We start from the raw sequence: 27,280 nt of genomic DNA on the forward strand, positions 1-27,280 counted from the left end.
CCATTGGAGGTTCAGATCTGTTTGCTTAGAGCGCTCATTGGAGGAAGAACCACTGTCTATTGGAGGAGCAACACTTGAGTCTCACCAGTTTAGCAGTTCTTTATTAATTCATTCTGTTCATTGATTATTAATATTTATGGGATGCGAAAGAAACTCGAATCGATTAATTTTCGCTGCGCATTCGAGTATGGGATGGATCCCTCTTGCCATGTGATGGACTAGAGACGAATTTCTCCGTCCCTATTGTGATAATTAATTTTATGGAATGCTATAGGGAAGGAGAAACCCTAATAGGGATGCACCAGGGTTCCCATGGGCGACCATGGGAAACCCTAAAATTAAAATGGGGCACCCATGGGACACCATGGGTATAACCCAGGGCGTGCAAAACCCTAAAGATAAATATTTTGGTCTCCCTAGGGAACCATGGTTTAATCCCTGGACCGTTGTTTGACCAACACATCGGACTCTAGCGTTCTTCATATGGAGCTCTTGGCCATCAAAACTGGCCTTTTCAAAGCCCTTAGCCTCGGGTTGGATCAAATCCTATGCCAGTCAGACTCCTCTTTGGCCATCATCAATGGCACCATGTTAGTGCCATGGCACATCCTGCACACTCTGCATTCCATTTGGGACCTCCAGGATTCCTTTGCGCACATTATGTTTCGTTTCCATGTGCGTCAAACTAACTTCTGTGCTGATTTTTGGCCAGTTTTGTTCAGTCTAACCAGGAGCTGCATCTGTGTATAGACAGTCTCCCCTTCCCCCCTAATCGACCTTTTGCTTAAGGAGCCATTACTATAGAATGTAAATCTCATTATTTCTAATATATTTCTTTCATTTTCCCCAAAAAAAATGTTATTCTTTTGTACTTAATTTCACAGAGTATTTTCACATTGCTATCTAATATGGGTGAAAACTGCGGGGTGATGTTGGTTGTCAAATGGGTGTACCTACAACCAAAAGAGTTATCACCAGGAGAGAGAGAGAGAGAGAGAGAGAGTATTTTCACATTGATTTCGACCTGTAAATGATGCTGAACGTTTTGACAACTTGTTTTTATGGGGAACAGGTTTTCCATGCCTTACTAAAGTAGATTTACTTTAAGCAATTATTGATTTATCGAACAAAAGTTATTGTTTCATTGCAGATAGTTATTACAAAATTGAATGAATCTAGTGTATTCGATCGTGAAACTAGTTGTTATAATTAAGAAAAAAGTCTTCATTGTTCCCCGAAAGATTTTAATGAACTCATCAACCAAATCTGTTTTCAACCCAATCTACCTGTTTGCATTCACCAACAAAATTTCAAATAATCAAATGTGAACCAATTGGATTGAACCAAAATATGAATCTATTCTCCATTGTTCTCGCCAATATGATTAATGAACTCCATTAATGAAAATAAAATTTTCGTGTTAGAGTTCATGTAACATAACTTTGCGAAAGATTATTGATCACCGAATTTAGCAAAACAAAAACAATATTATGAATTGAACGAATTTACTGTCAATTGAATCAATTACTTGTGTTCACTAGCAAATTTATGAATTATAGATTATTCATTAAGCGTGAAAGGAATAAAAAATGAATCTAACTAGTCCAATTATTACCGCTAATGCACTCTCAATGGCTGTTGACTATTGAATGATAACCAATCCCTAAAAATAGTAATTTAGGTAATACAAAGAAATAAATCAGTATCATTATGATTTATGGGTAGGTGAAGATATTCACCTCTTGTATAAGTAATGGGGCGTTGTTCTTTGTGCCGCAACGTAGACTGTGTCCAGACACATGGGGGTGGATGCAATGACCACCCTGCCCCCCTGAGTGGCAAGCCCATGTGCCTAGGCATAGCCTACGCTACGGCACAGAGAACATTCTCCCATAAGTAATTTATGATTTCACTATCTTTGCATTTGGATGGGTAGTAAGAGGACCTCCAAAATATAGTATATAGAGAAAATATGATGACCTTAAATTTTTGGATGAAAGGAAACCTTTCCCATATATGATAAAATGTAAAGTGGTAACTGAATAAACTTATATTTCTTTATTGGTTATAAAGTTTCATATAAAACCATAAAAATCATTTAAGGGAAAAGGGTCTCCGAGTCCAAAACTTATACTACACGTTTTATGACATGCGTTATGACATTAATTTTTTTTAATAATAAAATAATAATTTAAAAATTAATGTGGGTATCCTATTTGCTGAACCTTTTCCCATCATTTAATTAAACAAAAAATTCACCCCACATGATTCACACAACCACCACTATATGACAAGAATAGGAAAAAATATTTCTGTTCTTCTGGGTGGACCAACATTTTGTGAAGATGACAAAACTGTAAAAATCTATTATCAAAAAAAAAAAACAAAAAACCCAAAACTATAAAAATGTCATTTTCTTCTCTCACTATATAAGGAAGATTAACATTCCCAGAAAACAGATTCAAGAGAGGAGCATTAGCTGTGAAGATTATTACGGTATTCCTTTGTTTGGACTCTATAGCGAGAGAGAGAGAGAGAGAGAGAGATCTGTGAAGATCGTTAGTTCGTTACAGTATTGGTTAAAGACAGTATAGAAAAGGAAAGGGGTGTGGTGTCTGGAATCTAGAGTGGAAGAGAGAGATTTGCGGGCCTCGAAAATTTTAACAGGGCTTAAGGCAGTGAGCCCAGGTATGTCGGGTTCTGTAACGTCTCCTCTGCTAAGCCTGACAAGCCGAGCAGGGGCAGTAGTCGCAGCTCCGAACCTTTCAATTCAAAATCCTTGTAATCCCAATCATTTGTTAATAGTTTCCTTATCTTCCTCAGACCCATCTCTCAGAATCGGCTATAAAAGAAACCCCCTTCCTCTTTCTTTCCCAACTCTTACTGCCCGTTTCAACTCTTCTTCGTCTTCATCTTTTTCTGTTGTTGCCAACGCCTCCGCAGTTCCTTCGACGAAGATGGCTGACGTCACTGATTCCGCTATGGATGCCGTTCAGAGGCGCCTCATGTTTGAGGATGAGTTAGTTCATCTCCCTGATTTGATTTTCTATATATGGTTTCTTAGTGATGATTGAATTGCTTGATTTGATTGAAATGGTTTCAGATTCTTGGCAAATGGTTTTTTTTTTTTTTTTTTTCTAATTCTATTGATCAGTTTTATTTTCGTTGACTCCTCGGATTTTATTGTCTGTTGGGTTTTTTCGGTTGGTTTATTGATAAGAGATCATTGGTTGGGGGGGGGGGGTGGAGGAGGTTGTATGTCCTTGGATTGTAGATGAGATGTATTGCTCTTAGCTCTGTTTCTCTCTGTGTTTGTGGTTTGCATGTTTTGTCTCCCACAACCAGTAATTTTGGTGATTGATTTCTGATTTTTTTGGGGATGCTTGTGCATACTTGGTAGATGAAGATTTGAATGCTTGCTAGTGTTTTCCTAGCATTTTTTTTCTTCCACTGTGTTTAGTTCACTTAGAATAAGTCCTGACCTGTTTGGATCTGCTGCTTAGAGATACATAAGTTGTTATTTGAGGAGAATTAACTTTTTGGATTTCTGAGTTTTGCAAACAGTTGGGGTAATTGTGTACTTCAATTGAAGGCCTTCCTTTTGAGCACTAGAAGGAATTCCGTTGTAGCAATCCTTCACTTGTAAGGTGACCGTTATCTTTACGTCGGGATGGGGGCTTATGTTAATGCAGACAATGAATTTACAAATTTTGTGAATTGCTTTCAATATACATGTTATATGATTTTCCTGCCATTATTACACGAGTAGGTGGGAAGCATTTAGAAGGCATGATATTTTGTATGGACTTATTATGTGCATGACGGGTATGAAAGACATATGCATGATGGTGGTTGGGTGCAGTTGTGTAACTTCTAAATAGTGTTACACGTGTGTGTCGTTATTTAGTAATTAAGTAATACGTGGGTAGTAGAAGTTGTAACCATTTGTGCGCTTATTAAATAGGCTTAAGAGAGAAAGATACATAGACTTGAATGATGATTTGAATCCCTAATACTTCTCTTTGAGAAAGAGGATCGGCGACCTCCAAATTAAGCCAGGATGCTAGGCTTCGTCTGTAAAGCCAAGTTATCCTATTAATTATCCTATTTAATCTCATTGTTATCCTTTGATTATCTCTTTTTTAATTAATCCCCTATTTTAACTCTTCTTCCCACTTGTGTATGCGTTGGGACTTCTGATCTTTGAATTTGGAGGTTTGAAGGTTAAGAATATATTTTAGAATGTGGAGATATTTGATTTTTTATATTATTATAAAAATTTGTCGAGAGCTTATTCCTTGCTTGATTTGTCTGCTTCTTCTGAAACCTCATGAAATGGCACACTTGTTATTTCATCTAGTTTAGAAGTAAAAAACATTTCCTATGAGAGAACTAACTAATACATTAGGCAGGAGAGTGAAAATGGCAGCAATGTTAATGTATAAGGTCCATGCGCAAAACATCCAATGGAATTAACTGTTTGGAATTTCTGAGTTTTGGACAGGGATAAATGTGTACTTCAATTTAAGCCCTACCTTTTGAGCACTGGAAGGAATTCTGTTATAGCAATCCTTCACTTGGAAGATGACCATTATCTTTACGTTGGGATGGGGGCTTGTATTAATGCAGACAATGATTTTTCAAATTTTGTGAATTGCTTTCAATATGCATGTTATTTGATTTTCCTGCCATTATTACGCGAGTAGGTGGAAGCATTTAGAAGGCATGATATTTTGTATGGATTTATTATGTGCATGACCTTGTATGAAAGAGATATGCATGATTGTACTCAAGAATAACTAGAGTAAATATTAGGTAGTTGCGTAAGTGGTTGGGTGCAGTTGTGTAACTTCTAAGTAGTGTTACACGTGGGTGTCGTTATTTAGTAATTAAGTAATACGTGGGTAGGAGAAGTTGTAACCGTTTGTGCGCTTATTAAATAGGCTTAAGAGATAAAGATACATAGACTTGAATGATGATTTGAATCCCTTAAACTTCTCTCTGAGAAAGAGGATCAGTGAGCTCCAAATTAAGCCAGGATGCTAGGCTTCGTCTGTAAAGCCAAGTTATCCTATTAATTATCCTATTTAATCTCATTGTTATTCTTTGATTATCTCTTTTTTAATTAATCCCCTATTTTAACTCTTCTTCCCACTTGTGTATTTATTGGGACTTCTGATCTTTGAATTTAGAGGTTTGAAGGTTAAGAATATTTTTTAGAATGTGGAGATATTTGATTTTTGATATTATTAAAAAATTTGTCGAGATGTTATTCCTTGCTTGATTTGTCTGCTTCTTCTGAAACCTCATGAAATGGCACACTTGTTATTTCATCTAGTTTACAAGTAAAAAACATTTCCTATGAGAGAACTAATACATTAGGCAGGAGAGTGAAAATGGCAGCAATGTTAATGTATAAGGTCCATGCACAAAACATCCGATGGAATTAACTGTTTAAGATTTCTGAGTTTTGGACATGGATAAATGTGTACTTCAATTTAAGGCCTACCTTTTGAGCACTGGAAGGAATTCTGTTGTAGCAATCCTTCACTTGGAAGGTGACCGTTATCTTTACGTCGGGATGGGGGCTTATGTTAATGCAGACAATGAATTTACAAATTTTATGAATTGCTTTCAATATGCATGTTGATTTTCCTGCCATTATTACGCGAGTAGGTGGAAGCATTTAGAAGGCATGATATTTTGTATGGACTTATTATGTGCATGACCTTGTATGAAAGAGATATGCATGATTGTACGCAAGAATAACTAGAGTAAATATTAGGTAGTTACGTAAGTGGTTGGATGCAGTTGTGTAACTTCTAAATATTGTTGTATGTGGGTGTCGTTATCTAGTGGTTAAGTAATACATGGTAGTTGAAGTTGTAACCATTTGTACGCCTATTAAATATGCTTAAGAGGGAAAGATACATAGACTTGAATGATGATTTGAATCCCTTAAACTTCTCTCTGAGAAAGAGGATCAGCGACCTCCAAATTACGCCATGATACCAGGCTTTGTTTGTAAAGCCAAGTTATCCTATTAATTATCCTATTTAATCTCATAGCTATCCGTTAAAATCTCTTTTTTTGTTTAGTACCCTATTTTATCTTTTCTTCCCACTTGTGTATGTATCAGGACTTCTGATCTTTGATTTGGAGGTTTGAAGGTTAAGAATTTTTTTTAGAATGTGGCGATATTTGATTTTGGTATTATTAAAAAAATTTGTCAAGATCTTATGCCTTGCTTGGTTTGTCTGCTTCTTCTGAAACCTCATGAAATGACAGAATTGTTATTTCATTAATTTTACATTTCCTATGTCATGTGAGAACTAATACATTAGGCAGGAGAGTGACAATGGAAGCAATGTTAATGTATAAGATCCATGCGCAAAAAATCCGTTGGAAGTAACTGTTTGGTCATCTAGTATCAGTTCTTTTTTATTCTAAAAAAAAAAGGGTGTACCCGGTGCACGAGGCTCCCACCACTGCAAGGTCTGGGGAGGGTCATAATGTACCCAGCCTTACCCTTGCTTTCGCAGAGAGGCTGTTTCCAGACCCGAATCCGTGACCACTTGGTCACAATGGAGCAATGTTGCACCAAGGCCCGCCCTCTAGTTTATTTTTTATTTTTTTTTTAAATTTATTCTATTTATTTTAAATTGAATTAACTATGTATTGAATACAGCCTTCTGGTTGAATTTGAAAATTTTCTTCCTTTATGTCTTTTGATAGTTAAAATTACTTGGACACCCCCTGTACTATGGCCATTTTGCTTAGTCTCCCCAGCGTTTGAAACAATTACTTGAACACCCCCTGTAGTATACCATTTCTTTCAAGTAGGTCAAGTCCGTTAGTTTAGTGATGATTTCATCAGTTAAATTTTTTGTAATGCCTAAACTACCCTTAAAGGGCAGTGAAGTGACCCTTTTATCCTCTTCCTCCTTCTTCTCCCTACAACCCACCGATTTCATATTCAAACCCTAACAGATTTAAGAAAAAAAATTCTTTTTTCTTAAACAAATTTCAAATCAAAATAACCCAAAACCCTTAATCGATTTCAGATTCAAACCCTAATAAATCTCCTTCATGGCCGATTCAGGTACAAAAAAATAAATAAATAAATCTGAGATGCCGCTGCCCTGTTGCCCAGAAAACAATCAGCAAACTTTGGACATCTTCTTCTTCCTTTATTTTTGATTGTTAAGGGCTGAGAAAAATGTTTAAACAACACATTGACTGAAGGTTCTTGAAGCAGCAGCCATGGGTGCCCTTTTTTTTTTTTTTTTTTTTTTCATGTGCATACATATATTTTCTGTTTTCTGTTGGATATTCGAAGACCCAGATCTAAGCCATCATACAGCCAATAGGACTTGAGATTTGGAGGGCTGTTCCTGCCCCATTCAAGAAGCACTCGACCTGCCTTTGAAGGCCTGTTGAACACAGTCTATCAGATCTGGAATCTTCTCCTGGGATTCATATCAGCTCACTGGTTTTAGGATTGTCTCTGCTGCAATCTCAAGGTGCAACTTCTCTGCAAGTATTCTTTTGACCAGGCCCATATTCGAAGAATTTATTCTTTCTCTAGAGAGCTCCACTCGATCCAGGTTAAAGGTCTATTTGGCTGGCTGGTTTAAGCCCTAGTTTAAACCTTCTAATTCTGATTCTCTTCCTATTTTGGTGGACTGTTAATCGATCTCTCTACTGGTTCTTTGGGTCTGCTATTTTGCGTAATCTTTTGGGGTTTGGTGAAGAGAGTGAGAGAAAGATTCTGCCGTCGTCGTGATGAAAACAATAGTTGGGGTTTTTTTTTAATGGCCGGCGGTAGGATATTCTGGGTTGTTTGCAATAAGAAGAAGGGTAATTTAGTAATTTATCCACTGTTTTCTTTTGAATAGGTGATAAGGGGTAGAAGAAGGGTAATTTGGTAATTTATCCACTGTTTTCTTTTGAATAGGTGATTAGGGTAGAAGAAGGGTAATTTGGTAATTTATCCACTGTTTTCTTTTGAATAGGTGATAAGGGTACAGACTAACACCGTCAGGTTTCGGGGGGTGTCAAGTAATTGTTTCAAACGTTGGTAATCATAAGCAAAATGGCCATAGTACAGGGGGTGTCCAAGTAATTTTCACTTTAAATTACTAAGGTGGCATCTACTCTCAATTTCTGCACTCTCTATTATCAGGGTAATTGGACCTCATGGAGGTGCTAATATTTGTTGCTGTGATTATTTGCAGATGCATTTTGGTGGATGAGAATGATAAAGTTGTAGGACATGATTCAAAGTATAATTGTAAGTGAGAATTTATGGCGTTTATTTTTTGTGTTGGACAAAATCTAGTGGGCATTTTATCACATGAATCCTCCCCCCCGCCGCCCAATTTATATGTTTTGAGAAGCCATTTGTTGTGAACATCCTTTGTTGCTAATAAACTATATAGTCAAGACATGGTTACCTGGTTATCTGGTTAGTTTGTTTGGATTCAAATTCTTGATTCATTATTTCATACGCAGACAGTCCTGGTTTAGTGGGATGGGATTCTTTAATTGTATGCAATAGCACATGATTTTATGGCACGATGTTTCACCTGATAGTATATTCTTTGCCATTTATTGTTCAAGTTCTGGTTGCTGGCCATGGTAGAAAAACAGCATGTCCTCGTGCCTGTAAAAGTGTCTTGATTGTATTTTTCCTAAAGAAATCTTAGATCTTTCAATCTATTAGGGCCTGCAAAAGAGGGAAATGCACCAGTTTATGGCCCTTTATCTCACTGTTGATTTTTATTATTATTTTAATTTAAAAGTTTTCCTATGTGTTCAACAGATTACCGGTTTTATATTTTGTCCCCCACCCCTTTAAACTCCATTTAATAGTCTCCCTATTTGTAAGATTTCCTCATATGTTTGCTGATTTACTGTTAATAGATAATATTTTAACCTGTTTCTGAACCTACCACACTAACTTGCAAGCTGTTTCATAATGTACCAATCTGTAACTTCCATCAATCCCTAGCAAATTTTAAAACTATATGGTCTGCAATCACTTGAAATGCATTATATTATTTTCTACCTGGGAATGTTCCACCGTCTATGAATTCTTGTGCTTTAATTATTCTTGCATTTAAAGCTGGTAACTTGAATTTCATGCACATTTCTATATGCTAAGTTGTTAGGTATTTTACAATAATCTCAGTTATGCATTAATGTTTCTAAGTAATTTGCAGTTGCAGTATCAATCTTTTGCTTCTTTATCATATGATTCTACTTGAAGTTCTCTCTGAACTATACTACAAAGAAGACCACGAAAAATCCTCAAAATACCATAATTCATCTGTTTTTTGGTGGGTTGTTGCACTTTCATGTTCATGAGGCAATCATATTTCATGTCATAACTGGTGACATTAAATATATTCTCCTAGATTGTAAGTTCACCACTTATTAGGTTCAAATGATTAGAGTGACTTTTATGGCCCCTAAAGTCAGTCCGGTTTCCATGCTTGAATTTATTTAAAACAGTCTTGCAGCAGTTGCTTAATGATTAATTGCAAGAACATTTTTACGTCAATCAGATATCCAAAATTTCTGAGGTACAAATTATACCTTGTACTTGGTCTACAAGCTTATGTGTTTAATCATACCTGTAACCATATTTTGAATTTTTTCCCCTCTGTTTCCCCCGACTCTTTACTTCTCAGATATGCTTGGATGACACTGATTTATTTCTTCTTGTTAAACTTTGCTTGGTATTGTCATTATCCCGCTGCTCTGTTATTTTGCAGGTCATTTAATGGAAAAGATCGAGTCTGAGAATTTGCTCCATCGGGCATTCAGTGTCTTTTTGTTCAACTCGAAGTATGAATTGTTGCTTCAGGTAATTCATTTAGTTTTATTTGAAAATGATCTTCTATGTTCTGAAACAATTATGTAACAAAATTTTAAAATTGTACTGTCATCAATTGAATTGTTATTTTTTTTCTCATTTTGTCAATCCTTTTCCTTATTTTGAACTCTTGAATGATGATGCTGTTTTTATGATACTTGTCAATGATACCAAAATGTACCTAAGTTTATGCCCAAAATCTCGTCAATGCATGGATACGGTTTTTCTTCAATATCAGCTCCATACTCTCTTATGGTTCTAGATTCTATTATCTGTTTGAATCTTCAGAACCCAAACTGCTGAGAATTGGATCAGCTTTTAGTTGAATCATTTTATGCGGATAAGCATGATGGGATTTTTCAGACCCATATTCTTCATTCAATTCCCGCAATCATAATAATTGAAATCCCCACCTATATGTTTGCAGGTCCATGAGACATGAAAGTTGCCTATTATTATTTTAATCTAAGTGCCAGCTAAACTAAATTCTAATCTATTCTGCAAATATACTAAAATCATGGGTGTTGAAACTCCTATAATACAAACTGACTGCGATTGGCAATAACTCGTTCTCATAATTTTTTTCTGGACAGCAACGCTCTGCTACAAAGGTTACATTTCCCTTAGTTTGGACAAACACCTGTTGTAGCCATCCTCTGTATCGTGAATCGGAGCTGATCGTGGAAAACCACCTTGGTATTTATTTCTCTTGCACTGAAATATTTTAGTTCTTGGCTTGCGGATACTTAGTGGTTTTGTTGCTTGGTATCTGAGCAGGAGTACGTAATGCTGCTCAAAGGAAATTATTCGATGAATTGGGCATCGCTGCCTCTGATGTACCTGTGGATGACTTCACCCCCCTAGGGAGGATACTGTACAAAGCTCCATCCGATGGAAAATGGGGAGAACATGAACGTAATAACTCCATACATGACAAATGCTCTTAATTTTGGCAACAATATGCATCTGGATTTACTAATTTGACTGGTGGTCCCTGATCTGTTGTTTTATTTGCAGTTGACTACCTTCTCTTCATTGTAAGAGACGTTGATGTGAATCCCAACCCTGATGAAGTTGCTGATGTTCGTTATGTTAATCGTGATGAGCTGAAGGAGCTTTTGCGGAAAGCAGATGCAGGTGAGGAAGGGCTGAAGCTGTCCCCCTGGTTCCGGCTTGTGGTGGACAACTTTCTGTTCAAATGGTGGGATCATGTTGAGAAGGGGACCCTGGAGCAAGCAGTGGACATGGAGAAAATACATAAGCTCACTTAGAGGTTGATTATCTATAACAGTATCTTCCTTTAAAAAAACGACTGGCCGGTGGGCTCAGCAAGTTCTCTTTCTAATCTGGCCATCTTGTTCTGGTACTCTAGAGTTTTGACTATGGATTTGGTTTTAGTATTTTACTTGAAAAAAACAGTAGAATTGGTAATCAATATGGTGTTGGAGGTTTTACATGGTTTGGGTACTTCCTTTATTATATGCAATGATCTTTAGATTGTTCTTTCTTTTGAAACCAGATGGTCCAACAAGGTCACTCCCTCCATTATATTGATCAATAAATTATTTTTTTTCGATTTTGTTCGAAAATGGAGAAAAAGATTTCTTACAGTGCAGAAAAGCTTACTGCACTGATAGTGAAGGAAAATTTCATTCATGGGCATCAATTTTTACCTTCTGTGGAGCTGATTCGGCAGTTCTAAATGTTGGATGCATAGTATGACTTGGCAGTTCTGAAGTGGCCGAGCTTTGGCGCAACGGTTAAGTTGTGCTATTGCAACCTGTTGGTTGCAGGTTCAAATCTTAGAAACAGTCTCTGCTGCGAAGCAGGGGGTAAGGCTGCATACATTTGCCCCACCCTCCTTACATTGACCACCCCCACTACCTCCATCCCTATCTCAGCCTCCTCCCCACCCTTCTCTGCTACCCCCTTCCACTTGGTACCCGATGAAGCTTTACCAACCTCTTTCCTACCTCCTGAGCCCCACTTCCGACTTCCATTCATTCATGGTCCTTTAGATCAAGGTTACACCATCACCTTGCCTCAACCACTAACCCTTACCTCAGATCAAAGTCATCAAACAAAGTTGGTTCGAAGTGTTTGAAGTTGCCATTTTTATCATTTGTTTTGCGTTGCATGTTTCAGTTTGTTCATTATGTTCTTGGAATGGGCGATATGATTCTGCAGTTTCTGTTTGTACTGAACTGTGATTCGAGCACGTGGTAGGATGATTCTGACCTCTCTCCCCTTGAGAGTCAAGTTTCAGTCCAAACGTTAGGGGTCAGGGGTGGGAGTGGGAGTGGAAGTGCAAGCAGAAGTGGAAGCGTGTAGGTTGGATTAGGGGTGGGAGTGGGATTGAGAGGGATCGACTTGAAACATATTCAGTTTGAGATAGGACTAAGCACACAAAAAGGAACCCAAATGGTTCTTTTAAAACCTGAGGCATCCCAAACGTACTTTTATTAAACATTGTGTACCATTTCTACCCAAAAAAAAAAACAAAAAAAAAACATTGTATACCATTCGGTGTAATTTACCTTAAGAGAAGAATTCAAAAGAAACTAAAAGGGTTTTAGAATAAAGCAACGGTACTTAGAAAGAAATTGGAGTTTTGAAATGCTGGAAGCCCTATCTGGTGATGTATCTATGCACATCATGAATGTTTTTAGCAGATGTTTACGGAAAAAATTACTTTGCAATGCTCTAATCTTGTGGTGCACTGCACTGTAGTGTGGGCCTAGAAGCTCGATACATGGAAGTTGTGACATCCAACGGTGCCGAGCTTGAGAAGCAAAAAAAAAAAAAAAAAAAAAAAGGCCTTGCATCGAGCTCACACCATTGGATGAAACTTCTTCCACATGTTGAGCTCTCCGGCCCACACTACAGTGCACCGCAAGATGCCCGCACAGCAAAGGATTTTAATCCAATGTTTACCTATAAAGAAACAAAAAAAAAAAGAATTTCTTTAGCAGATTTTTATTGGGGTAGAATTTCTTTAGCAGATCACAGTTCAAGTCAGTGAATCTCACACGTCCTCTTCGCCATTAATATTGCAGATCATCCTACAACATCTCCTTTTTTTTTCTTCTTAGTGTGTGCTGTATTTTATACTATGAAGTTCCAAAATACCTCCGTGTGTTTTCAGTTCTATTCGGCACTCGTCGGTTTTAACCGAAGTCGGCGGTTCTTCTTTTGGCGTCAATTTTCATTATGTCTTTTGAAGGACATATCCCTTGGTAATGGTGTCTCTAAGGGATCTTTCTCCTCTATATATATAGATAATGTTTTTGGACACTTTGTATGAGATTTTACAAGTGTTTACACACTCTCTCACAGTGTCTCTTGAGTTCTTGTCTCTATCTTCATTGTTTTGAGAGGTCCTGTTATTTTGTTCCTATTATTGACTGAATACAACCCGAACCTATTCTGACGTGGTCCAATAAGAAAGTGCAATGACTACTGGAGAGGCCTAGAGAGAAGGTGTCCATTGCCACAACTCAACGAAAGCACCACGATGTAAGTGCTTGAAATCACCGTCTTCGATCTTGGTTTGTCTATAAATCAGATTAAGTAATCTAAACCCCTTGTTACATATATTTTTCATGTATGATTTGAGTGATATAATTGACATCAATGCTTAAGACTGTAGAATTGCTTGATTACCATTGATAAACCGTTGAAGGTTTATCAATAATGAAATGAAGGTGTTTCTCTTTTATAAAAACCTAGAATATGTCGTTTCCATTGTGGTTGGATCGGTTATTGTTGTATAAAACAAATCGTATCAAGGAACCAATTCTATGTAAGGAAACTATTATTTGAACCAAAGAATTATTTCAATCGAAGGCAAAGCCTTCTCATCACGTGCAGGCATCGATTCCGCATAGTGTTTGGAATATTTCGTGGAGAAGAAGGACCTGGCTCCTGTCGAGCCGTGGCGGGAGCTGGACCGTCCAGTCTTGCTAAACGACAACAAAAACAGGAGTAGGTTGGTCATTTCATATGTGGGGCTCACGTGGGACCCACATGTAAAATGACCACCCTACCCCTGTTTTTGTTGTCGATCAACGGGGTTGGACCGTCCAGCACCTGCCATGGCTGGACAGAATCCTTTTCGGAGAAGAATCTACAAATGGCCTTGTATTTACTGTCATCATGTAAGGCTTCAACCTTTCACACACTCATTTGGTTTTTTGTAACAAGATTTTATTGAGAAGACATGAAAACTCATGACTGAAGAGTACACATTTCTACAAGCCACAAATTAGAAAGGGGTCAAACCATCAGACACGTCACCGATAGAATCCGAGCCAGTCAATCTCTCTTGGAATAAAACAAAAGTTATATGTTTCAATGAAAGAAGAAAGGTGAATAATATCCTCTAGAATGCTCCTCAGCTTCAGTGGGGATGATGTGATTCCTTTCTGTAGATAGGAAATCACGTCTTTGTTATCCGATTCAAATACCACTTTTTCAAAGCCTTTTGAAATGGGCTCCATTGGTGATGATCGGATAGCTAAGGCCTCACCAGTTGCAGCATCGTCAAATCATGTTGGGAATGACATGGAAAACACAGGATTACCATGATAATTAATCCTGACAAAATAATACCCAAATCACCCTTTTGCGAATTGTAAGGGAGACTCACGTCATAGTTTATCTTCATTGAACCTTGACACGGAGTGGACCAAATTATTGGTAACGGAGAAAACCATTGCTTGTGATACATAATTCATAGTAATTCCAGTTTGAGATTGATGATATTCATGGAAGGCTGATTGTGATGATTGAATAACGTACATCTGTAGGCGTCCACTTTCTTCGACCAAAAACACTATCATTCTTAGCTTTCCACAACAACCAACATATGAAGGAGCATTAAGATATTATCATCCTTAATTTGGGCAGCCTTATCATGTGGCGCAATAGATTCCCATCCATTGATCGAAGTAGGTAGTGATGGATTATCATCATCTGGAGGTGAAAAACCTAATGCATTGTCAAACCAAATTGCTCTTGCAAAATAGCAGCCTAGCAACATATGTGATATTGATTGGCAACAACCACATTGTGTATAGTTACAATCCACCAGGATATCCTTTCATGTAGAGCACTAGCCGTAGCAACTCTAGAAGTACACGTTCTCCACAAAAAAAGGGTGAATTTTTGGTAGGGATTTAGAACACCAAATCTCCTTCCAAATATGAGATGGTATATTCAATCAACAGTGTAATCTGGATGTAGATGCTACTAAATTCTTGTTGACAAATAACTGATAATAGACCATATGGTAAACACTCTTGACTAAATGAGACCATTCTTGGAAGCCATCCACTCTAGTTTATCTGGCCGAGGAAATAAAGGATCATGAATTTTCTGGATATACTCCACATCAGATAAGTTAAATAGAGTATGTAGTAGACCATAATCCCAATCCCTATTTTCATGGTTGATCAATTGCGCCAACGAATATAAATCAGTCCCCTTGGGTCTTGGAGTACTAATCTTGAATCTAGGGATTGTAGAGATTCAATTATCTCTGGATCTTGGTTTGTCTACAAATCAGATAAGAAATCTAAACCCCTTGTTACATGTATTTTCATGTATGAATTGGATGATATAATTCCAATATAAATGCGTTATCCATTAAATTGATTGAAGAATGGAAAGGCGAACTACGTTTTCTCTCTTTCACACTCAAAGAATTCTCTTTGTCCCTCTCTACTTCAAAGACTGAAGAGGGGCCAATTAAGGCCCATGGCCTACCTCCCAAGCCCATGATGACCCATCGGGCTCTTCATACAAATCCCAGGACAATTGGGTTTACGAGGCCCAACTTCAACTGTTAAGTATCTCTGCGAAGGAATGAACGGAGGAGACAAATGTCTCGGCTTCTGCAAAGACGTTTCCTCTGTAGCAGAGGCAGTAGCAACAGCAACAAGAACTCAAATCAGCAGCAATGGAAGGTAAAGCAGGTAACGAAGTCGAACTTCTCAGAGGCTCTGGAGGAGATCAAGAAGCATATCCAAGATTCAGATTTCATTGCCGTTTCGTCGCAGAAGAGCGGGGCCTTCTCTGCTCCTTGGCGTCGAGTGTTGCCATTCGACACCCCTGAGACTGCCTACTGTAAAGCCAAAGATGCTGCTGAGAAATTTCAGCTCTTTCAGTTCGCCGTTTGCCCTTTTTCCATAAAAGAATCCAAGGTCATCGCCTTCCCGTGAGTCTCTCTCTCTCTCTCATTTGTTTGCATTTGTCTCTTTGTATCGTCAGAGTCGCTTAAAGTGTAAAACCCAACATTGAAAAACATAGCTTTACTTGGTAAATTCTTCATTATGTATAAATATGGAAATTTGCGGTTTGTTCCGATGGTATTGATGCGGTTAAGCTCTATGTGGTCAGAATGGGAAAAGAGAAACTAGGGTTTTCTTCTTGATGTTCTAGGCTGGTTGTTTAGTGGAAATAGTAAGATTTTGTAATGTAAATGAACTGTAGGAAGTGACAGTTTTTATTCTCGGGTATATACTAGTGCTTTGTTCGTTGGTTGCTAGGAGATGATGGAGAAAGAAACAATCTATCAAAATCAGATAATCATATAGGTGCCATGGAAATGTTTCAAGGTTGCGGGATTATGCATAGGTTCAGCTTCTCTCAATTGTAGTGTGATCTAGCAGAATTGGTTTTTGGAGGTGTTAGGACCTTGTATGATAAAAAAGGCCTATGTATAATAGAAATAAAGTAGTAACTTTTCTCACTGTTATTGTAACTTTTGATCACATTGGCTCTCCGTAGTTTAACCTTTATAATTTTAATGGCTAGAGAGCTTAGTTTGCCCTAGAAAATTTTCTCAATCTCCATGTTTATCATGAAAGCAGCTAACCAGTTGATGGTTTAGATGATTTTGCGTGGGATGCATGGATGGTGATAAATCTAATCCAGGCTAGTAAACCAAAAAAGATTTGCAAGCATAGGATCTCCAAACAAAAGAATATTAGCGAACAAGAGAAACCTTATCACAATGGATAGAAGATCAGTTATCAGAACCTGCCTGCAAAAGATCTAAGGAATCTGATACCTGGAAAAGGATGCACCGAGGCTAGCTATATAACTCCAGCAGAGTATACTAGGAATCAAGATAATAGATAACCAGAAGCTTAAGTCTCAAATTTGAGCAACTTCTATGCAGTATTCAAGAAGTTAGATAGAATAACTGGTCTACCAAAGCTTCAGATATAAAAACAGGTGACTCATGCTTAGAAGAAGTGATGAAACAGAACTGAGAATGAAAGAAATAAAGAAGGAAATAGAGGCAGTAATCCACGTGTGAGCACCTCTGGAATCCACCAAGGAAGAGCCTGAGAATCCACCCAAGTAAGTTACTGAATCCCCAGCAAGCACGGTAATCCTTTTCCCAACTTAATGGGGTCGGCTACATGGATCCTAGTAAATCTGAAAATTTCACTGGAGTACATCTATATATCGAATTCATAAGCCCTCTCTAACAATCACTAAATTGATTTAGAATTCAAACTACTACTTGGAATAGCCAAAATGGAAATGTATTTGACACTCCTACTCAAAGTAGGACTATAGAACCATAGCATAAACTAAAGTAAATCTCGTATTCCGAACTCTTGCTAGTCTAGACCCATTAAAGTGGCCGACTACAAAGAAAACTACTTGGACCAAAGGCCCAACACATATGTAACCCTACCCAAAATAAGCCTTTTTATATTATTTTCCTGCATCAATGGAGTATTTATTTGTCTTGGAGTCTTGAAGAGCTGTCTATTGGTAGCATATGTTGTATGTTTTCCTTTTTGGGGCATAATTAGGACTTTGGTGTATTTAACATAGCTGAAGAATGAGGCTTATTCTCACTGTGCACATGTACCACATTTGTGGAATTAAATCTACTTTAACTGGTAAATTCTGTCTAAATTGGAATCCTAGGATTACTTCCTAGTAGTTAAATCTTATGCCTTTTTTATTAATTTCGTCTTTACTTTTATCCATAATAAAATGAAAGAGCGAATTTTCAGAAGTTTCCCCTTTGCAGCCTGTTATTATATTATGTTTTCTGGGTAAGATGCCACTTTCAATACACAGTTAAAACGTTGGATCCATTTTCTTCCAGATATTTATACTTTGATTGAGCCCAATAAAACATACTATAATTTCGTCTTTAGGTTTTTATGTTGTCCATGTTATATTGTCAAAGCATATGTTTCCAGATAATTTTTTAAGCATGTTTGACGAGATTCCTATTTCTGTTACAGATACAACTTTCATTTGTTTCCGAGGGATGAGTTGAATATAGGCATGCCAGCTTACAGTTTTTCATGTCAAACATCGTATTTGACGTCTATGGCTCGGGAAGGTTTTGATTTTAATGTCTGCATATATGATGGTAAGCCTTCATATTTAGTTTGATGTCTCACTCATTTTACATTGAACTAGTATCAGAAATGTGGTTCTTCTGTAACTTTCAGTTAGAAAAATAAAATAAAAAAATATTGTAAGAACTGTTTTTTTTTTTTTTGGAATAGTAGTTAGTACATTTTTTTATACTTGAAATTAAAATTATCATGAATTTGAAGTTTTTTATTCATTTTTTATATTTGAGAATGGATATAGAATTGAAGAAAAATGAGGAACATGCTTGTGAAAGGCACCCTATTAATGAGTATGCTTCCTCATTGGTACTTATAATGGGTTTTTTACGCATACAGTTATTTGGCCGCCAAGGTAATAAAAACTGTCAAGTTTGAAGTCCCTTGTGAAGACACCCTATCTATGAGACAGCATTGAAAGCTGCGCAGTTCGCACAAATGAGAAAAAAAAAGGCGGCCCTGGTTCTAGAATTATTTTTCTCCTCTGCTGTTGAATCTGCTGTGAGCTTCTATTCTCAATCAACCTTCCTTTCATGGAAATAGTCTTCTTCTTCTTTCTAGCGATTTTCTTTCAAAAGCAGCCTTGCGTTATCACTTCTTCTTTCTTTGCTTTAAAAGCACCTGTCAATGCTGAGCATCCAATGTCTTTCGCTTACAATCCAGCTGAGAACCCAGCAGATAAGGCATACCTGCCCTGCCGCCTCCGCTCTCGTTCGGGCCCCGGGAATCCCTTAACTTGTCTGCAGCCAACGTAATCACATTGCTGGCATCCCCAACCACTACCATGTGACTTATTGTGCTCCTTTAGAAGTTCCAGCAGGAAGGAAGAGTCCTTTCTTTGCCTTTCACACCGAATGAGGCAGATTACATTTTCAGAGTATTCCCATTCTGTCTCTAAACGTCTCTCTTAATTGTGCGCAGCTGGGTTAACCTAAAGTGAAATCATTAAATAGAGCTTTACCAAATCATCTTCTCTTGACCAGAAGCTTCTATCAAGGTGTTGATTTTCCTTTGGTGTTCCAATATCTGCTAATGCCTGTCCTTTTTATCTGAATATTAATATAATAATGTAGCATTCTTTCAAACAGATGCCCACTTCATCAACTTGGCAACTTGGGTTGGTGTGCTATAGTTGGTTTGCCTTTCTTTTGAAGTTTCATATATTACTTCATTGCAAATTATCTAATATAATGCATGATCATTTCAATTTTAATAAACCATACCTGTTCAGTCCGGTTCTAAGGGAAATAGGCAAGATCTTGCCACCTAGAGAATTAAAAGGTGAGAATTATCCTCTCCCACATAGTTGTTCCATTAACTGTTTGCATCCGCTTTCTTCATGGTTGAATTTGATTACTTAACAAAGGATATTAGTACAAGGCTAATTTGAACACTTACTGATCCCAATACATGCCCAATGGCTGAGGTGCCTTGGGATTGAAGTTGTTTCTGTTAAGTGGACAGCTCGCTGTGTGCATTGACTGGGCCTGATGGAGTAAGTTAGTTGAAAGGCCTGTTTTGACTTGTGAGATGTGTCGCTTCAGATTTTTGGCTTTGAAGCTCTCAGTTTTAAGGGGGGGTGTTCTGATGTTTAGTTAGATGGTCCATTGGTTATTCCAAGATATACCAGGGATTCCACTTTTAGAAGCGTAGAAAATTTCTTATTATCATTCATAGGAGGAGCCAGTTGATATATTGGATGATACCATGGGTTTGAGTCCAGTATTATTACATTGCTGCATGTGTTGGTCATTATTAAAGGGAAATCGAGTGTGGCTACTGCTCCTGGTTTTCACCAAAAGGGCTCTGGGGAGATGCTGTGCATCTCTTTGGGGTTGGGAGAGGAGATGGCAGTTAACACAGTTGATTAGTGATTAGCTTGGAAAGTTTGAATGAGTTTAATGCAGATAATAAGATTAAACACTGAAATTTAGATCTAGCCGTAGTGGCAGATCATTCTCTGCTAGTGAGAAACACTGGTTCTTAGATGATAATAATTTTTGTGGAAGAACTCAGTAACTTAAAGAGAGAAGCAGAGGATGTTAATTTTGATAATACCATTGTTGAAATTATTGTACTTGGTAAGGTGCAGAAACCATGAGTAAATCACAGTTTTAAAGGGGAAGAGGAATTGTAGGCAGAGGCTTGGTGACTACAGAACTAGGAAGGGAGTTGTAGGGGTCAAGCAGCTTGTTAGAGGTTCAGGCAGTGTGGGGAATGGTTTGATGGCTTTTTTGGTTGACCTTATGTGTACTGGCTTGTCATGAGCGTTTTGCTTTCCTTTTCATCCTTTCTTTTTTTTTTTGGGTGAGAAAGGGGTGGGAGATATGCCTCAAGGTCACTAGGGGTTGTTTGTTATCTTTAAGCATTGCTTTATGCTGGCTGAATCATATTCTTGTGATGACCTCCTTTTCCTTTCCTCTCTCATTTATAGTTTCTGTTATTGTTGTTGGTGACGATACAGTTTTCTTACAAGTTAGATGGTGCAGAAGAAACCCTAGGAGTAAATGCAAAAAAGAACTTGCATACTGTACAAATTCCAAACATAGAACTATAGAAGAGTAATTGAGCTCTAGTCAGCATATACATCTCATGAATTCATGTCCGGTGTTCCTATAGTTTTTGCAAATTAAAGCCCAGAAAACCAAAATCTCTTCAGCTTTAAAAGCCACCCTATTGGCCAAGCATTTGGATACCCCTCAAAGGTCCTAGATTCCTCCCACACCAGATGGGTCAGATAAGAGAAGCCAGAAGGAACTTCCAAGACTTGCTGCACATAGGTCTGCAGTTCTGTCTCAACTAACAGAATAAAAGGGGGTTCAGCATCTTGTTTGACATCACCCAGTGGACCCCATCTCCATGAAGAGAGCCAACTCAGACATCTTGAGTGAAAACACAGCAAAGGAAATGGTGAACGATGTCTTTACCGTATAAGTAGAGCAGGCATTGGTGTAGATTGGACCACTTGAACCAGCAAGAACCTAGACCTATAGTGGACCAGGTTCATGGAGTTATCAAACCAGCTAACTTTGGCTGAGTTCTCCAAGTTGTGGGAGCTTAATAGCACAATTAATTTGCCTTGTTTTCATTCGTAGTTTTCGTAGGATTAGGTTATTTAATTTCAGCTCAAGTGTAATAGCTTTTAGCTAATAACTGTACTCCTAGTTGTAATAGGAGTTTGATTTCAGTGTTCATAGTCGGAATGGGAGTTTATTTTCAGTTTATCACTAATAACTGTAAGGCTCTATAGCCACAAATGATTTTGATTATTGAAGTTTGAATTGCCTTTGGCCTGAAGAATCTGTGAGAGACAGAGTGGGTGAGATACCCAAGACATGGGATAGGTTCCTTCTTCCTCCTCCTCTGTTTACCGCCATACATAAACAACAACTACTCAGCCTTATCCCAACTAAATGGGGTCGGCTACATGGATCCTTGCCCTCCAATCAGCTCTATTTGAGGTCATATTATTTTATACAAGGCCTAAGCTATGCATGTCTTGCCTCACCACTTCTCCTAAGATCATTTTAGGTCTGCCCCTGGCTCTTTTAGTTCCTTCAATCTGAATTAATTCACTCCTCTTACTGGGGCATCCAAAGGCCTCCGTTGAACATGGCCATGCCACCTCAAACGACTTTCTCGTAGCTTATCATGTATCGGAGCTACTCCCAAATCAGCTCTAATATGATCATTCCTTACTTTATCCATCCTAGTTTTACCACTCATCCAACTCAACATCCTCATCTCCGCTACACTAAGTTTATTTATATGACGGTTCTTACCTGCCCAACATTCCGCACCATACATCATAGCCGGCCGTATGACTGTCCTATAAAATTTTCCTTTTTAAGTTTTAAAGGAATACACTGATCACACAACACTCAGGATGCTCTTCTCCACTTCATTAGTGAAAAATGGAAGGCATAAATGTATATTCTACCGGACAAAGCAAGCTTCTCATTAGATCATGTATATTTTACCGCCATATACATACTATGAATTTTAATTCAATTGATCAAGCTGCTGGTTTGTGTTTTCTTCTCTGATTATCAGTAGCGTTGATTAATCTCTCATCTATTATCATCCTCCAAATATCAGGTATGATCAAATCAGTGTTTAATTTCTGATTTCTTATACCAGCAGATGCTCTGTTTTGAAGTCAATTTCAGAACTTGTTGATTTACTTCCTGAATCTGATTGGTTTATCAGATTAACTTGCAATTTTACAATATCAAAGGGCACCGCTAGAGTGCAAATCGATTCTGATTTGGTGGATTTCTGACCACTGATTTGTCTGCCACTTAATAATCTCCCTAACCTGCAACTTTGGGTTTCAGATTTGGTGAGTCTAATTACTCCATCTAACTGTTGGATTTGCTTCAATTTAGAGCATTGGTTGGTCTTACCAAGAGCTAAACTTGATCCAAGTTTGGCCTTAATCCAACCCTTGGATTAAAAGTAATTTCAGATTTACTGTCTCCCGAAAATTCTATCTCAGATTTGAGATCATTTAATTACTCCTAAACCATCCAATAATTCTCTCTCATCTTTTGAAGGGTGTCTATATTCGTTGTGAGTGTATGAATCCTAGAGTTTGACCTTCATTTAAGGTTGACTTTGAGGAATTTAACTGTGTTATTGAGATTAATCTAGTAAACTATGATATGGTTTCTTGACCTTAGATGATCAATCATAGGTATATACTGTCAAGGCTGGCAGTCCAACAAAAGAACTGAATTTAAATGGAATTCCCTTCTCTAACACAGTAAACCATTGTAATAGTCAAGGGAGCCAACCTATAGGACACAACATAGTTTGATTTTAACTGTGAATTAACCCATTTAAATGGAATACCCTTCTCCAACACACCAAACCTTTGTAATAGTCGAGGGAGCCAACCTATAAGAAGCAATATACTTTAATTTTAACTGTGAATTAACCCGGATTATTAAATCCAGCATACAAGTAGTTGAGTCTGTCTCGGTACTTTCCTTTTGCTGAGATTTCCACACGGGGTCAGAGTCCAGATCATCTGGTGGGGTATCTTTTAGATAATCCATGACAATGGCCTCTTTACTGACAACAAAACCTGGAAAGACTGCACATGAGGAAAATCCCATGAAACACCTTGCTTCTTTGAAGAAAAGGATCCTTTGACCATGGTTTGAGATTTCGGTCAAAAATACTGAATTCACGCGAAGTATTCCGATTTCAACAATGGTCGAAACGAAACTGCATACAACTCTGTAGGCATGCAATGTTTCGACTGACACTTTCAAGTTTCGGTCGAAATTTCATACTGTTTTGGAATTTCGGTTTCCTACTTCTGAAAGGGTACATTCATTTGATTTAAATACCAAATCTCGGTTGAATGGGTCGAAAAATCGACCCATTTTGCCAAATTTTGACCGGAACCTGCGAATCCAACTCCAACCCCTTGCTTTTGACTTTTTGGCTATTCCACTTGCAAATCTTGGTGGAACAACGTGTTGGAGGCTTCTATAACACATCTGCAACGAAGATTTGGTGCATTTGAGCTAAGATTTCTTGAAGATTCATAGTTGGGGATATTCTTTTTTTTTTTTTAAAGTTAATATATGCAAAAAATATGGTAAATATGTAGTGGTTAGGTTTCAATTTTGTATGTTTGATATCATAGGCCGATCTACGACTTCATGGAGTCAGATTTAATTTTTTGTTTTTAAATGTTATGGTTTAAAAAAATTAATTTTTTTTGCAACACATTTTTGAGAAAAATAAGATTAATAGTTAGTGGTTGACAATTCACGTATGGAGTTATAGTTGTAATACTTTTGCGTGTATGGTGTAGTTGTAATTGTAAGTTGTAACTTTTGACATTTAATAATATTAAATGTTTTTTCTTCATTTGTAAATTGCAATTGTATATTTTATTTTTTGTTTATAAATTTATTTTTGTATGTTATAGTACTAAATTATGGGTAGCATAGGCTATATTTGAGAAATTTACAACCAAGGTAAGCCGTATTCTGCACCCTAGGTTGCGAAACCAAACTAACATCTTGAGTGTGTTTTTTTTAACAATCTAAAGGTTCCATTGTGTTTAGGGATGCTTAATTAGGTATCCTTGAAGTTTCAGGCCAAAATATGGCCATTTGACCTCTGAAATGGTCAAACAAAACCAGTCACCAAAAATGCGCTGAGTTTCGACTGAAATTCGGTGGTTTCTCAAAATATTTGGTCCAAACTGACTTCTTGAACCTTGCCTCTGACCATTGCTTACCTGATGTTTTGAGGGAGTTTGCAATATCTGAATCTCATCAGAAACTTTTAGGTCACATATACTCTGTAAGATTTGCTTGTGGTCCTCATTCATATGAAAGGTGGAAAATTGTCAGAGGCTTTCCTGGTATATTGAACTTGGAGATATTGTGAAATTGTTAACTTTTTTTTTGGTAGAGGAAATTGTTAACTGGTGCAGTGTTATGCCTTGGGAGGGAATAAATTGTCTCTTTCTGTTGTTGAAGAGTGCTAAAACTTAAAAGTTATTATATTTTCCTGGGCAGGTATATCATACTTATCCAGAGTACAAGAATCCAGTGCAAAAGATAGGATTGGGAATCCTATTTCTAGGATCCATCCAGTGAAATCTTCTTTGGCCCAATCTGTTGCTGATTCCGTGTTCTTGGAAAGGACTAGGTCAAGAGTTAGACATTGGATAAATGCATGTAAAGATCCAATTCCAAAGAAGGGAACTGATGGTAAGCACAATGATGATTACTTCTTTTGCATTCTGTTTTATAAGTTTATTCCCTTTCTCTCATATTAGTTAGTCTTCATGTCAATTGCAGATGCTCTTATCAAATCACTGAGGAAGCTTATCTTAGGTGAAATGTTTGGGTCAAGACCGTGCATGAGTATAGATATTTGCAGTGAACGTCAAGTAGAGCTGGTGCTGGAGGTTAATGAATTTTCTTTTGTTTGGGCCCTTTTTTGGATGCAGTGATGCTTTCATGGGTTATAGTTTGATGAAGTGACAGAATTCGAGTTGGTTTGTGTCATGTTTCTGCTCTTACTAACATTTGTTTACATCCTTGTTGCTGCAGATGTTGAATGAATTCTCTGATCTTATAGGTCTAATTATCCCAGACAAGAGTGGGGGACCCAAGGCAGTACGAGTGGTACTGACAAGTTCTGAAGAGGACAAGAAACTTCTTGAGGTTGGGCCTAAGAATTCCTTGATAATCCTTGATCTGATCATTTGTAGAAACAATCACTTAATTTTACATTTTTTCCTGTGCGTAATTGTAGTTTTGTTTGGTAGAGGGAGCTTGAAAATATTGAAGAGGAGGAAAACAAGCGAGTTCGTGGCTTTCGAGAGGTTATCGATGCAGTATCTGTGTCCCAGAAACCTATTGTTGCCTACAACTGTCTTAATGGTGCATCTCTATATGGATTATTGAAACATCTCTTACGATTTCTAACCTCCAACCTTTTTCATACTTTGTTACTAATCTTGCAAGGGATTCAATGATGCAGAGTTAACATTCATTCATTCAAAATTCCTTGCTCCTCTGCCTCAGAGCATGAGTGAGTTCATGTGCTCCTTGCGCTTTGCTTTTCCATGCATCCTTGATGTCAACCATTTGTTGAAAGAAATTGGTCCTCTTAAAAAGGCAAAAAACTTGCCTGCAGCCATGTCCTACTTGAAGAGACAATTCTTTGCGCCCCTTGACATGGAAATTCCACACCAAGGCAAGCCTCTCTTCTTAGTTTCTTGTTTCCGTTAAATTTTACCTTCTTTTTGGGTCCTGACTTATCTTTAACACCACATTCAGGTTTCTCGGAGCAGGAACATGAAGGCAAGAACCACGGGCATAATGTTCTAAGAATAACACATTTGTTTGCCAAACTCTGCTTGATACTAAAAGTAACTCGTGATTCTAACGAAACAGTGAATGATGATCTGAATAATGCCATGGAAAGCTATGCAAACAATTTCAATCCCTTCTGTACCAGTGTCCAAGAACCAATTGATGGAGAAGGCATGGTGTGGATGGATAATACAAGAAAAGTGAGCACTGAAGACCTAGCTTTCTTGTGGGGATTCAGAAGTGGGATGTCTGCTGGAGTATTGAAAAGCATATTCCGTGGATCCCATGATGTGTTCTCTGAAGATTTTGAGGTTCGGTTAGTGGACAAAAGTTGCGCTATTGTTGTTTTCTGGACACCTGGTTCAGCTAAGGTCTTACTCAATGTGCTGGGTTCTGGGGCAGTTGGTTCTGATGGTTTGACGGAAATGATTTCAGAAGGTCTTAGAGGAGCTGGCTATGAGTTATATAAGAGAATATGCAGATTAGGTTTATGGGAATCAGATTTAGCTGAATCATTGGACAGAGCCTTGGAAGAGCCTATCCCCGATGTCTTGGGAGCCGATTCCACAAAAGATCTGTCAGAGATATACTGGAGCAATGATGTGATTAAGCTTGAAGATCTTTGATATTAAATTTATCTCCCGTCTCTTGTGAAAGGCGTAAAAGGGTTATGATGCTGATTGCAGAGTTCATGAACTGATAGTCTGATAGGGCAGAGGATTCTTTATTGATTGTTAAATCTGATCCTGGGAGATTCGGCACATAAAATTTACTCAGAGATGAATGAAAATGATTTTTTTGTAAATGTTGAAACACATTGAAAAAGCAGGTTAACGAGGAAATTTCATTATGAGAAGGTCTTAAGAGCTACCTTAAAATACTGTGGCATTGCTGAGACATGGCAGTGCTTGCTTTCTGTTCTTCAATCATGTGCTGCTTCCAGAGCTTGGTGATCTTCGTGCTTTGTGCTGGGCATTTGTGTTGCTGACTGTAATCATTTCTTGTATCACTTAATTTTAACTTCTATGAATCAATTTTAGAATAAGGAAATTCAACTAGGAACATTGTCAAAATGATATAACTATTTTTTTAAAGTTATAATGCCTTGAAAAGGTACAGGCTTTTAGGCTCTTTTCTTTATTTTTTTAAGATATTAT

General features: G+C 37.6%; 2 protein-coding genes across 4 annotated transcripts; both read left to right on the top strand.

Moving 5' to 3' along the window:
• Positions 1–2,610: 2,610 nt before the first annotated feature.
• LOC122663355 (isopentenyl-diphosphate Delta-isomerase I-like) lies at positions 2,611–11,227 on the top strand. The gene is made up of 6 exons (XM_043859035.1): positions 2,611–3,019; positions 8,238–8,293; positions 9,780–9,871; positions 10,474–10,576; positions 10,658–10,795; positions 10,898–11,227. Exons 1-6 carry the CDS (start codon positions 2,691–2,693, stop codon positions 11,149–11,151), a joined length of 972 nt encoding a protein of 323 aa, XP_043714970.1. The 5' UTR covers positions 2,611–2,690; the 3' UTR covers positions 11,152–11,227.
• A 4,474-nt stretch (positions 11,228–15,701) lies between these two features.
• Positions 15,702–27,073, top strand: LOC122648885 (poly(A)-specific ribonuclease PARN-like). 3 transcript variants are annotated; one of them, XM_043842178.1, is made up of 8 exons: positions 15,702–16,097; positions 18,157–18,287; positions 24,816–25,010; positions 25,101–25,210; positions 25,356–25,469; positions 25,548–25,688; positions 25,773–26,004; positions 26,088–27,073. In XM_043842178.1, the coding sequence occupies exons 1-8, from the start codon at positions 15,763–15,765 to the stop codon at positions 26,747–26,749; spliced, it is 1,920 nt and encodes a 639-aa protein (XP_043698113.1). In that variant the 5' UTR covers positions 15,702–15,762; the 3' UTR covers positions 26,750–27,073. The 3 variants fall into 3 exon arrangements, with proteins under 3 accessions (XP_043698113.1, XP_043698115.1, XP_043698114.1); XM_043842180.1 differs by having other exon boundaries at positions 15,705–16,097; positions 25,101–25,201; positions 25,574–25,688; positions 25,789–26,004; XM_043842179.1 differs by having other exon boundaries at positions 15,706–16,097; positions 25,574–25,688; positions 25,789–26,004.
• Positions 27,074–27,280: the final 207 nt, after the last annotated feature.

The sequence above is a fragment of the Telopea speciosissima genome, chromosome 1, assembly GCF_018873765.1.
Source record: "Telopea speciosissima isolate NSW1024214 ecotype Mountain lineage chromosome 1, Tspe_v1, whole genome shotgun sequence".
Classification (NCBI taxonomy): domain Eukaryota; kingdom Viridiplantae; phylum Streptophyta; class Magnoliopsida; order Proteales; family Proteaceae; genus Telopea; species Telopea speciosissima.

What these genes read in the sequence shown, in the direction of transcription:
- LOC122663355 (XM_043859035.1), top strand. Translation starts at nt 2,691, where the DNA reads ATGTCGGGTTCTGTAACGTCTCCTCTGCTAAGCCTGACAAGCCGAGCA. An exon ending in CGCCTCATGTTTGAGGATGA is followed by an intron (nt 3,020 to 8,237) that starts GTTAGTTCATCT and finishes GATTATTTGCAG; the next exon opens with ATGCATTTTGGTGGATGAGA. An exon ending in ACATGATTCAAAGTATAATT is followed by an intron (nt 8,294 to 9,779) that starts GTAAGTGAGAAT and finishes GTTATTTTGCAG; the next exon opens with GTCATTTAATGGAAAAGATC.
- LOC122648885 (XM_043842178.1), top strand. Translation starts at nt 15,763, where the DNA reads ATGTCTCGGCTTCTGCAAAGACGTTTCCTCTGTAGCAGAGGCAGTAGC. An exon ending in TAATGTCTGCATATATGATG is followed by an intron (nt 18,288 to 24,815) that starts GTAAGCCTTCAT and finishes TTTCCTGGGCAG; the next exon opens with GTATATCATACTTATCCAGA. An exon ending in CATGGAAATTCCACACCAAG is followed by an intron (nt 26,005 to 26,087) that starts GCAAGCCTCTCT and finishes CACCACATTCAG; the next exon opens with GTTTCTCGGAGCAGGAACAT.